The sequence below is a fragment of the Hyperoodon ampullatus genome (assembly GCF_949752795.1).
Source record: "Hyperoodon ampullatus genome assembly, chromosome: 4".
Taxonomy (NCBI): Eukaryota; Metazoa; Chordata; class Mammalia; order Artiodactyla; family Ziphiidae; genus Hyperoodon; species Hyperoodon ampullatus.
This window is the reverse complement of record NC_136917.1, coordinates 3,753,134-3,764,742: the sequence shown is the minus strand read 5'-3', so window position 1 is coordinate 3,764,742 and position 11,609 is coordinate 3,753,134. Positions and strand designations below refer to the sequence as shown.

The 11,609-nt window shown below is 56.6% G+C and overlaps 1 protein-coding gene across 3 annotated transcripts; it reads right to left on the bottom strand.

Annotated features, from left to right (window-relative positions):
* Nucleotides 1-3,641: 3,641 nt before the first annotated feature.
* ZNF692 (zinc finger protein 692) lies at nucleotides 3,642-11,354 on the bottom strand (the record flags this gene model as incomplete). Of its 3 annotated transcripts, none has more annotated exons than XM_079702821.1 (11): nucleotides 3,642-4,050; nucleotides 4,193-4,292; nucleotides 6,945-7,059; nucleotides 8,549-8,627; nucleotides 8,725-8,802; nucleotides 8,890-9,111; nucleotides 9,453-9,575; nucleotides 9,668-9,716; nucleotides 10,261-10,524; nucleotides 10,863-10,894; nucleotides 11,176-11,354. In XM_079702821.1, the coding sequence occupies 11 exons, from the start codon at nucleotides 11,349-11,351 to the stop codon at nucleotides 3,753-3,755; spliced, it is 1,536 nt and encodes a 511-aa protein (XP_079558947.1). In that variant the 3' UTR covers nucleotides 3,642-3,752. The 3 variants fall into 3 exon arrangements, with proteins under 3 accessions (XP_079558947.1, XP_079558945.1, XP_079558946.1); XM_079702819.1 differs by having other exon boundaries at nucleotides 8,890-9,104; nucleotides 9,449-9,575; nucleotides 11,176-11,351; XM_079702820.1 differs by lacking the exon at nucleotides 9,453-9,575 and having other exon boundaries at nucleotides 11,176-11,351.
* Nucleotides 11,355-11,609: the final 255 nt, after the last annotated feature.

Sequence of the window (11,609 nt, the reverse complement as noted above, 5' to 3'; positions counted from 1 at the left end):
CTCAGATACCTTCCGTTGCCCAGGTCCCAGCCCTTCCTGAGCCTTTTGCCCAGGCTGCTGCTGGATAGGTTTATGCTTCACCGCTTCCAACCCAGGCCTGGCTGGGTTCACACTGGTTACTCAGGAAACCCTGGGTCTTCAGAGGAAGGCGTTGATGTGGTTTAGGCCCAGGGGACTTCTCATTACCCATCCCTCCTTGGTCGTTTCCTAGTGCATCTCCAGGCCAAGGTCCCTGGGCTAAGGTCATAAAACAAGCTGGACACTCTTCCTTCCCTTCCGAGCAGCGTACTGGAGGAAAGCTCCCCTCTTGAGTCCCTCCTGCCCTTCCTGGTGGCACAAGGACCCCTCCCCGCCATATTTCTAGGACTCCCATGGCTTTGCCTCCTCTTGGAGAATGGAACTCCAGAGATGGTCTAGCTGAGGAAGGTACAGAAAACAGGGAGCCTGTGCTTGCCCCTCCATCCCCCAAGGTGTAGCTGTCATAGATGTTGCTGGGGCTCACAGTGACCTTCTCCCTGCAGGGTTCACGGTACATGGTAAACCTAGCTGCAGCCCACCTCTGAAACAGCCACAGCACCTGCTGTGAGAGAAGGAACCCCGGAATCCGCGGACCAGTTTTCCAGGCCTCCCTCTCTTCCCTCTGCTACCGTTCCCTTTCTAGGCCTTAAGAAAACTGAAAATAACTGTCAGCTGGAGGAGGTGGACTCCAGAGTGTGAGTGGCACGCTGCACCCTGAGGGCGCCCGGCCCGGCCCTCATCATGCTCGCTGCTGCCTCAGAGGCAGCAGCCGGCAGGCCTTATGGGTGCAGTGAGTGTGGAAAGAGCTTCCGCTACAGTTCGGTGCTGCTGCGGCATGAGCGCGCCCATGGTGGCGACAGCCGCTTCCGCTGTCTAGAGTGCGGCGAGCGCTGCGCACAGGCCGCAGACCTCCGTGCGCACCGACGCGCTCATGCGGGCCAGACGCTCTACATCTGCAGTGAGTGTGGCCAGAGCTTCCATCACAGCGGGCGCCTTGACCTACACCAGAGCGCGCACAGGCGGCGCAGCCGCTCCTGCCGCTGCCGAGCTTGCGGCCGCTGCTTCCCACACCTCCCGGCTCTGCTGCTGCACAGGCGCCACTGGCACCCTCCCGAGCGGCCCCGCCGCTGTCCGCTGTGCCCTCGTGCCTTCCGCCAGAGCGCACTGCGCTTCCACCAGGCACGGGCACACCCGTGGGGGACACCGGCCGTGCCCGCTGACACGCTCCATCGCTGCACTCAGTGCCCTCGGGCCTTCCGCAGCGGTGCGGGACTTCGGAGCCATTTGCGTGTCCACGCGGCCAGGAGCCCTGGTGACTCCACACTTCGGCAGCCAGGCACTTCGGACGCACACCAATGTGGTGTGTGTGGCAAGAGCTTTGGCAAGAGCTCCACACTAACGCGACACCTGCAGACGCACTCGGGTGAGAAACCTTTCAAATGCCCAGAGTGTGGCAAGGGCTTCTTGGAGAGCGCCACCCTGGTGCGCCATCAGCGCACGCACACGGGCGAGAAGCCCTACGCCTGCAGCGACTGCGGGCGCCGCTTCAGCGAGAGCTCCACACTGCTGCGCCATCGGCGCAGCCACCAGGGAGAGCGGCCACACGCATGCGCCACGTGTGGCAAGGGCTTCGGGCAGCGCTCTGACCTTGTGGTGCACCAGCGCATCCACACAGGCGAGAGGCCCTTCCCCTGTACCGAGTGTGGCCGCTGCTTCAGCGACCGCTCGGACCTCACAAAGCACAGGCGCACACACACAGGCGAGAAGCCCTACCGCTGTGAGTTGTGCGGCAAGCACTTCACGTGCGTGTCCAACCTCAACGTGCACCGGCGCAACCATGCTGGCCACAAGCCCCACAAGTGCCCTGAGTGTGGCAAAGCTTTCAGTGTGGGCTCCAAGCTGGCACTGCACCGCAAGACGCACCTGGGCGAGCGGCCGGCGGAATGTGCGGAGTGTGGCAAGTGTTTCAGCCACAGCCGCTCCCTGTCGCAGCACCAGCGGGCCCACACACGTGCTCGCACCGCTGCAACTACAGCTGCCGCTGCCACTCAGGCCAAGGCGGGCACTGCTCTCATCTTTGCTGGGCAAGCAGGACAGGAAAAGCCAGGGCTTTTTGTGTCTCAGTTGAGAAAGACTTGCTGAGAGTCTTCTCTGGAGTGGGCTAGATAAGCACTTTTATAGTGCCATAGGGATGGGTGGGACAACTTGCAGATGGAGTTCTGTGGAAAGACAGCGTGGCCTATTACCTTTCTCCACCTCAGTTGGTAGCACTTCACCTGGCCTCTCGCTGCACCCCTACGCCTACTTCCCCTGTCAGCTCTTTGCCTGTTCTCTGCCCGTCCTTCCCCTCTGAGGTGTAGGTGCAGGGGGAACCTCCCAGACCCCACGCGTGGAAGAGCACCCAAGTATCGGTGTGTCCCATCCCTGCTGCTGTGCTCTCAGGTGTCTCCTGGTTTCCCATCAGCATCCTGTCTTCTCTTGTCCCGTCTCCTTTTTCCAGCCCGAGTGTCCTCTACCTCTTGTTTCCATATACTTTTGGTGTACTGCCTCTTCAGGTCACGACCACAGACGTGGCCAGAGTCACATCCCACAGGCCCTGTGGTTTTCTTGCCTCTTCCTTTCACTTGACTGTTAGTCTCTCTGCTGCTTTCTCCCTCAGCTTCAAAATTTGCAGAGATAGTGGGAAAGCTCACTTCACTAAAGGTATCTTCACACCAGAACCACCCAGAGAAGTGCTTCATACCATGTAAAGGTGGGCAGGAGCTCTCAGCATGGCTGCCCACCTGTCCCATGGGACAGACCTGTTGATGTACAGATCAAGGTGCCTCTCAGGACAGTGTTCTCCAGGTGGGGGACATCAGCCCTGGGACCTGAGTCAAGACCACATGGGTCCACAAAGCTGGGCACTGCCAAGTGCAGTAAGAACGCTATACACAAATTAAGCTTTGGAGCCATGAGGAAACTGAGCTCCACAGAGGCCACAGTGCAGGAATGAAAATTCCCAGTAATTGGCTGATTTTTTTGCTTGCAGGTGGTGAAATAAAGAATTATTTGACTTCCAGATGCCAAGAGCTCCCTTTGTCAAACCTGAGGCTGCTGTGTTTGCAGACTTCAGGAGTCACCCAAGAGACAGGCCCTTTCAAAATTCCAAGGTCTCTGGTCCCTTCCCAAGCTAGCTCAGCAATCTTGCACATATAGCCCCCTCATTTTTGCACTGGAAGGCAAGATTCTTCAGGGTCCCCTATACATTTGGTTCTCTTGGTTAGTGGAGAGTACAAATGTGGCCCAGGGACACATACCTCTAATCCTACTCCAGCCCAACCCTCTGGAATTACCTAGTGCCTTGCCTGAATGCAAGAGTGGAGGGAGTGCCAAGGTGAATTGGGAAAGCTGGGTCTTCAGGGTGGATGCAGGTGAGGGGCTGCAGAGAGAAGAATAAGGCCTGCACTTAGGGTGCACTCAGGCACATTCCAGGAGAGCCTGCTTCCGAAGGAATCAAGATTCCTGTACCTCAGGTGCCAAAACACTCGCTCTGCTGCTCTGCTCACACACGTCCACGTAAAATACTGGGTTTATTCTGTCCTTTAGGGAGACTAAAGTAGCCTGGCTCCCCTAGAGCACAGTCTTGTCCCTGCCCTGCACTCCCCATCACCCTAGTCCCCAGGGACCAGTCATCTGGCCCTTCTTGCTCCTTTCCAGTCCCTGGCTCCCCAAATTCTGGGGAGTGCTTACTGCTAAGGGAGCAGTGTGGGAGCCTGAGGAGCCAGAGAGGGCCTGGATCCCTCGTCGGTCCCCAGGGATGCAGGGGCAGAGATGCTGGAACAGGACTCCAGTGGACCAGCTAATTCTTGTGGGGCCAGGAGCAAGGCGGGGTGGCTTTTGCTGCGGTGAGCTGTGACACTGTCTGGCTTCTCGAAGCGCTTGCCGCAGAACTCACAGGGGAATCGCAAGGCAGCCACCGTCTCTGCATGCTTGCGCCGATGCCAATTCAGGGACGCCTTCTGGCGGCAGGTGAACCCGCAGATCTCACACCTGAGCCAGGGACAGCAGAGGGAAGAAAGGGGCCTCAGCCCATCTTGACTTCCCCAGGGGTTCCTCCTGGTCCCAACTGCCCAGATGTCCTGCCAGCACCTCCCCATTTCCCCCCACCCCGGGCTCTCTTCCCTACACTCACTGCAGGGGTTTCTCTCCAGTGTGGATGCGCCGGTGGATGACCAAGTTGCTGCTGGTGCGGAAAGACCGGGCGCAGAACTCACAAATGTAGTCTCGGGTATCTGTGGGCACATGGGGGACAGCCCAGCATCCATCCCCAAGCTGAGGCCCTTCCTTGGTCCACCCCCACTGTCCCCCAAAGGAGTACTGTCCCTATTCAGCCTGCATATCTCACTCCTCCCACCCCACCCCCAACAGTGCCGTGTGACCTGTCAGACGCCCTGTGGGTGTCAAGAGCCAATCCCTTCTCCTTTCTCCCTGAACCTGCCCCTCTGCCAGCTCTAACAGCACCTGCCCATCGCCCATCTCCAGCAGTTCTCACAGGCCTGCTGTGGTTTTTCTCCTACACCTCCTGCAGCAGAGGAGGTAGCCTTGCTTTTCATGGCATCCTGTAGACCTCTGTCCCACCGCTGCTCTGTATACCCAGCCATCAGACCACACACACACCCCTACAGCCTTCATCCCCACCACGCTCCTGCACTCCACACAGCTCTGGCTCCAGGCCTTCTCCTCAGCCATCACCACTGCTGTCAGTTCGTTTTCTACATGTCCAGCACTCCCCTCCCCTGTTCCCTGGCCTTCATAGACCTGGCCGCCCCCCACAACCCTTCTCAGCCACCATTCCCAGGTCATGCCCCATCACTGAACCACCTTGAAATCACAATTTCAGACATCCCAGTTCCAGCCAGGGCCCCCTACCTTGTCCTGTTACAGTTATCCCACAGTTCCAGGCTGCCAGTCCAGCAGCCCACTGCCTTCCCACTGTCCCCCTGCCCTCTCTTTGCCCAGTTCATTTCCAGGGCGTCTTTGTAGCCTTCCTCCACTCACACTACTAACTCACCCGTCCCTCTCTTCCTCAGCTGTGCCTGCTTGGTTAAAGCCCAACTCAGGAAAAATACAACCCTTGGCCTGATCCAGGCCGGCACACGTATGCCAAAGGGGGGCAGAAACACAACCTACAACACCCCACCCTCACCCCACTTTGAGCTCTACTTTCATACACAACTACAAGTGTCAAGCCTCACCGCCGCCGCACACACACAATGCCTCTGCATCTCCTCGGTCAGTTCACTCTCCCATGTTCTAGAGTTCAGAAGGGCATTTTCCACACGACCTCCTCTTTCTACCAACCTCACTCAGCAGTGACCTCGTTTTATAAGTCACCAAGAAGAGAGGAGCCAGGAGAGAATGTCCACATCCTCCCCCACACCTGATCCACCAGACAACTTGCTTCTGTGCCCATATATGTGAATAGTCCCTGCTTCCCCGTGGCTGCCCTCCAACTGTGCTCAGATACACCCCTCCTCAACGACTTCAGGTTGCTCAACCCACCCTGGCATCAGCAAGCCTTTCCTCTCTGTGGGATCATTCCCATCTCTGTGCTCAGGCTCACAGCCCTCCAACTTACACCTATTTCTCTGCTTGTCTTCACAGTAGAACTCCAAAGAGTTGTCCATACTTGCTGTCTACACTTCCTTAGCTCGTCTCCGCTCTGAACCCAGTCCATTCTGGCTGCCATCTCCCTTGTCACTTGCCATTTTGTCATCTGGCCAAGGATGGCTTCCCATCGCCCTGCCTGGTGGCCTGTGCGCATCCTCATCTCGCTCAGCTCTGCAGCACTGGCACGCCTCACCCCTCCCTCCTCCCTGGAGCACTTTCTCCACTTGGCTCCTCAGATACCGCTCTCTTCACCTGCCTCGCCGGCCCCTCTGTAGCTGGCCTTCCTACCTGTCCTGCTCACACCTCCTCTCTACCTATGTTCACTCTCTCCCTGGACGAACACTCCACCCATGGCTCTAAACACCACCCATATGCTCACGATGAACACTTTTTTCTTGCCCAACATCTCCCCTGAACACGAGATTCACATTTTCTGGGATACCGAAGTAGCATGTCCCAAATAAAATGTCATGTCCCTTTCCTGAGGACTGCTTCTCTCTCATTTTCAGGAAATCACATCACCTTGTGCCCAGTTGGCTCAGGCTGGAACCCTCCAAGTCACCCCTGACTCCACAGTCCTACCCATGGACAATCCGTTCTTCCCACAGTAGCCCTGGCTCCATCTTCACTCTCTTGTCAGTCTCCAGCCACTTCTCACCAGCTCGACTGTCTAGGTCACTATCACTGTGCGCTGCACATTCCTGCTATCCCCTATTTTCCATATGGCAGCCACAGTGCTCCTTTTAAAATCCATTCTGTCCCTCCCTCCACCGCACTGGTGCCCATCACATTTGGCCAGGAGCCAAGCCAACCGATGGTGGTCTTGCAGGCCCCTACCACCTATCTGACGTCTCTTCCTTCCTTTCTAATCTCCCGGCCTCCTCTCCATTCCTGGAACATGCCCGCAGATGCCAGTTTAGGGCCCTCTCATGTGCTGCCTGTGGATGTGGCGAAGCCTCCATTCCTCCCTTCACTTAGGTCTTTGCTCAAAGGACCTTTCCCAGCTCTTTGTAGCCCTTCGCTAGAGTGGACATCTTAGGTGAGTACCGCCTGCTTTATTCACTGCTGTATCCCAACACCTAGAACAGTTTCAAGCAGGGAGGATCTAAACACACAGAAAGTGCAGGATGAGTGTGTGAGTGAGAGTTATCCCAGAGCAGTGTGACAAGACCTGCAGATAGGAGGTGATTGGCCTCATGGGGGAGGTGAAGGGACTCACAGAGGGAGGGGAAGGGACCCACAGAGGGAGGTGAGGAGGCATTTCCACCACTCACCACTGTGCAGCTTCACATGCTCCTTCAGGTGTTTCTTAAAGTTGAAGGACTTCCCACAGGCCGGCTCTGGGCAGGAGAAGGACTTTTGGTGGATGTGCTGGTACTTCTTGTGGTGCTATAGGGGAGAAAGCGCATGGTTTCCTCGGGGCAACCACCAGAGCTGACCCAGCAGGCAGGCTCTTCTGGCCTCTCCCACAACAGTTCTTGTCACCGCCAGCTCATATCATCCTGGCCAGTCCTCACCTATACGTGAGCACCCCAATCCCATCCCTTCCTGACCCCAAACTCTGCCCTCAGCCTATCCTGTCCTCAACTTCCATTATCTCACCTCTTTGTCACAACCTCACCTTGCAATGCCCAGGTCCCTGAAAAAAGTGCACTTCTGGTGACACTCTTGGTTCCCTAACTATGGATTTGCCATCTGCCAGGGATGGGAACACATTTTTTGGTGGGTATGATTATTCTCCTTGGTATCAATATCAATGTACAACAATATCACTCAGATGGCCTACTTTTTATTAATAGCTCACCATGGGATTATATCATTTTCTCCTAAATCTGCTTTGGAAATACACACACACACACACACACACACACACACACACACACACACACACACACACACACGCTCCTTCTCAACCTGGAACACTTTTAAGGATAGTGTGTGCTTCCACCTTAACTCCCCAAGTATTTCTGGAAAATATTTCTCTTTTTATCTGGTCTAATTTCACATCCTGGCTCACTAAGTTGCACGCGCTTTCCCTTTCTCCATAATCCCGTTTTCCCATAATTAAACTGCTGCTGCGGGCTACTTCAGTCTCCTCCATTAATAGACTCCAGTATGTTTGACCAGCCCTGCTGAATGTTCCTCTCAGAAGCCCAGAGCTTCACCACCACTTGGGGGCCTTCCCCCCCTCCCAAATCCCATCCAGCCAGGCTTCACCATCCCGCGGGTCTGGGTTCTCTCCGGGCCTCAGAACCCCGTGAGAGCTCTGGCTGAGTGTGGGGCTGGGACTCTTCTCTCTCTGTGCCTCAAACCTCTCCTGCAGTGAGGCTGGGGACAGGTCTGTCCCCTAATCCTCCTGGAGTGAGGACCACCCACATGAGACAGCAGAGCAAGGCAGCCCGATGGAGTGAGGAACCCAGCACCATGACACACTAGCTGAGAAGCCTTGGGCAATGCTTCACATTTCTGTGTTCCTTGGTTTCCTCATCTGCAAAGCAGGAGTACCAGCACCCACTTCATAGGAATGCTGAGAAGATCAAAAGACTTGACACATATCAAGCGCTTAGAATAGTCACTAGCACCCCAAAAGCCTGAGGAATGCCACCATCATCTCCATGTGGTCATCAGAGGGCCTGTGTAACAAGCAGTAGTGGGCAGCAGCTGCGCACCTGAGGCTTGGTTTTCTGCCTTATCTACTAGTCCTCTGGATTAGTGATTACTAACTATAGGCAAGCTCTGCACCTCCATCCCAACTCTTCTCTCCCTGGCTCTGAATTCCCCCCACACCCTAGGCTTCTTTGCCTCAGCTTCTCCTTCAGCCCTTCTCCTCCACCCATGAGGCTACACAGAACCCAACCTGTACCCCTCACATCCTCACATTCAAATACTGCCGGTTTGAGAAGATCCTTCCGCAGCCGGGGAAGTCACAGGGCAGCAGCTCTCTTTTGGCAGCTTTCCTGGGGGAGGAGAATAGGAAGCACGAGGACTTGTGCAGGCTCTCCTCCACCCCTCTCCGCTCCCTCCCCTACCCAGAGCCGCTTCCCCCAGTCCTACCTAATTCTCTTGGGGCCGATCTGAGCAGTGTCCTCATCCCAGGCCGAGGCCAGAGCAGACTGAGCCTGACTCCCAGGGCTACGGGCAGCAAACAGGGAGCAGAGGGCCTCGAGGGAGGGCCGTGTCCCCGGACGCCCCTGCCCTCCGTCTCAGCCATCAGGTTACCTGGCCAGGGGCTCAGTCTGCTGGTCTGCTTGAGGGGTCCCCCTGCGCTCTGGCTGTGTCCTGACTTCCACAGGCAGAGGAGCTCCAGAGCCCAATGAGGATGCTGATGAGGATGGCGAAGCAAGAGGAGTTGGGACAGCTGCAGGGGCCGGGGGGAACTCCCCATCCTTAAGTGCATGGGTGACAGGGGAAGGAGGGGGTCTGGGGGCATCTGGCTCACTGCTGAAAGGAGAATGAAAAAGAGGAAGGCATTATCTCCCGGATTCTCAGCCAGCCCCAGCCCAGCCCCAACCCCTACATTGCAAAGATCCCAAACTCAGAACAACCCTACCCCTACCACAGGCTCCCTGTTCATACCTACTTTCAGCTTTCATTTTCCCCCAGAGCCTGACTTCTTTTCCACCCAATCCAAAGCCTCTAGTTCTTTCTGCCTTTTCCAAAGCCTACCCTGCCCTCTCCACCAACAAGCCCCTCCCTCAAGTCTGCAAAGCTCTGGGTTCCCCAGCCAGTCACCCCCTCCCTCGTCCTGCTCTGCTCAGCATCCTCCCTCAGCCCCAACTTGCTCATCTGGGGAGGAGCTGTAGGTCCATGGGCTGGCATCACTGAGCATGTCCTCTTCATCCTCATCTTCCTCTTCTCCGTCTTCTCCTAGGGATGGGAAGGCCTCTGGCGGGGGTTCCACCCCTCTGCAGGTCCAAGGAAGGCAAGCATGAGGTCTTGCTCCCTCACTCCCATTGTCCCCCCAGGTCTGTCCTGTCCCCCCCAGCCCCACACTCACCTGGGCAACCTGGCCTCCTCAGTCCTCTCGTCATGCTTAGATTCCAAACCTGTTGGCATAGGTAGGCTCAAAGGGGAAGGAACTCTGTATTGGAGGGATGAGGACAGGTGGAGTTCTAAGGTCTGAAGTGGTAGGAAGACGCTTAGGAAGGAGGAAGCGGGGGCAGAGGCTACTGGAGTGGGAGGGGTTGTTTTATTTTCGAGATGGTCCATTCACATGGTTCAAAAAAAAGTGGTTTTTTTTTTTTTTTGAGCCATGTGAAAAGTCTCCTTTCCAATACTATACCCCAGCCACCTCATTCCTCCTACAGGTAACCTGGTTTCCTACATGCCCTTCCAGAAATATCTGATACATTCTTAAGTACAAATATTTTCCTTTCTCCTCTTATTTTTCCACCAACGGTAATATACCATACATCCAATTCTGTATTTTGCTTTTCATACCTAAAAGTATATTTGAGGATGTATTTCCTTGTCACCATAGAGTTTTTCCATGGAGAAAGGATCATTTTTAAAGAATGGGGCTCTGAGCTACAGGGACAAGAACACTTTTCCCTCCTTTTTTCTCCGTAACTCTTCTTTCCCCCAGCCTACCTGCGGGCTCCGGCCCACTCCTGGCTTCTGGGCACCAGCTTCTCTGGCCAGTACTTGCAAGGGGGACCGGATTAGGCTCCTCTGGAGATGTGGGGCCTGAAGACGGGCCCCAGGAGAAGGTGTGGCCGGCTGAGCACTCCCACACAAGCCCCCCATCTCGGCCCTCAGGTCCCCGCAGCCCAGGCACCAGGCTGCACTCTCGACTGTGAGCATGAGACAGGAGCACCAGATACTGCAGACCCTTGGGGGCCACAGGCTCAGGACCTAGAGCAGTGAAGGCAACAGTCAGGGTGAGCTGGGAGGTCCTCTCCTCTCATCCTGGAGCGCTACACTCAGACAGCCCTGTACCCCCACCCCCTGGGCAATCCTGGTCCCTAATCCAGTTTACCATTGTTCAGAGCCCAAACCCCAGGGTCCTGAGATATTGCTCCCTTCTCCACAGGCTGCCTCCTTGGGCTCCCCAACTCCCCCATCTCTCCCCAGACTCACTCAAGGCTCCCTCTTATCCAGCCCCCTTAGGGAGGGTGATTCTGGGTCACACGACTCCCTGCTGCCCCTCTTCTCTCTCTGGCTCCTAATCCTCTACCCCTAGCCCTACCCACCTGCACAAAGCACGCAGCCTGAAGAAGTGTACCTGCCAGGGGGACAAGAGGCAGGTCAGGTGGGGGCCCATGTGGCCAACTGCCCTCAGCTCTGGGCATTCACACACTTACGGGGTCCCCTATTCTCCGGGACCAAGAGGTGGGGGGAGACCCTGGGAGGCCACAGATCACACTGGCCTTAGTGCTGAAGTGAGAAATGTGCCAGTGGGAAGCAGCAGCAGGCCCGCACTTGATGTGGGGGAAGGGGGCCGGTAGGGTGCTGGGTGTTGCAGCCTGGGTGCCCTCCGCCAGAACCCTTGACCCGGCCCCTAACCGGTCCAACAGGAACTTGGCCAGCTGCGAGTGCAGGGAGAAGCCCAGCTGCTCCTTGAGGAGGCACCACTGTTCCATGTGGCCGCCCAGGCGGATGCGGCACTTGCTGCGGCGCGCATCCAGCTGCCGCCGCTTCTCTCGCCGCCTGCGGGACGCGTCCGCAGGGGAGGCAGCCATGAGTACCAGGGCCTGCGGGGTCGGGGAGACACGCGTGTGGGCCGACCTGATCCGGGGCCAGAGGCCTCGGCTCCACCCTCCGCTGGGGCCTCAGTTTCCTCAACGGTGAATTGAGGCAGAACTAAACCACTGCAATAGCATTCGCTGCCACTGGGTCCAAACCACCTCTGCTTCCATTACAGGGCGTGTAAATTAGCGCTATGGGGTGGGTATCTTGGGGGTGGGAGGCAGGGGGACTGCATCAAAGTCAGAATGGCC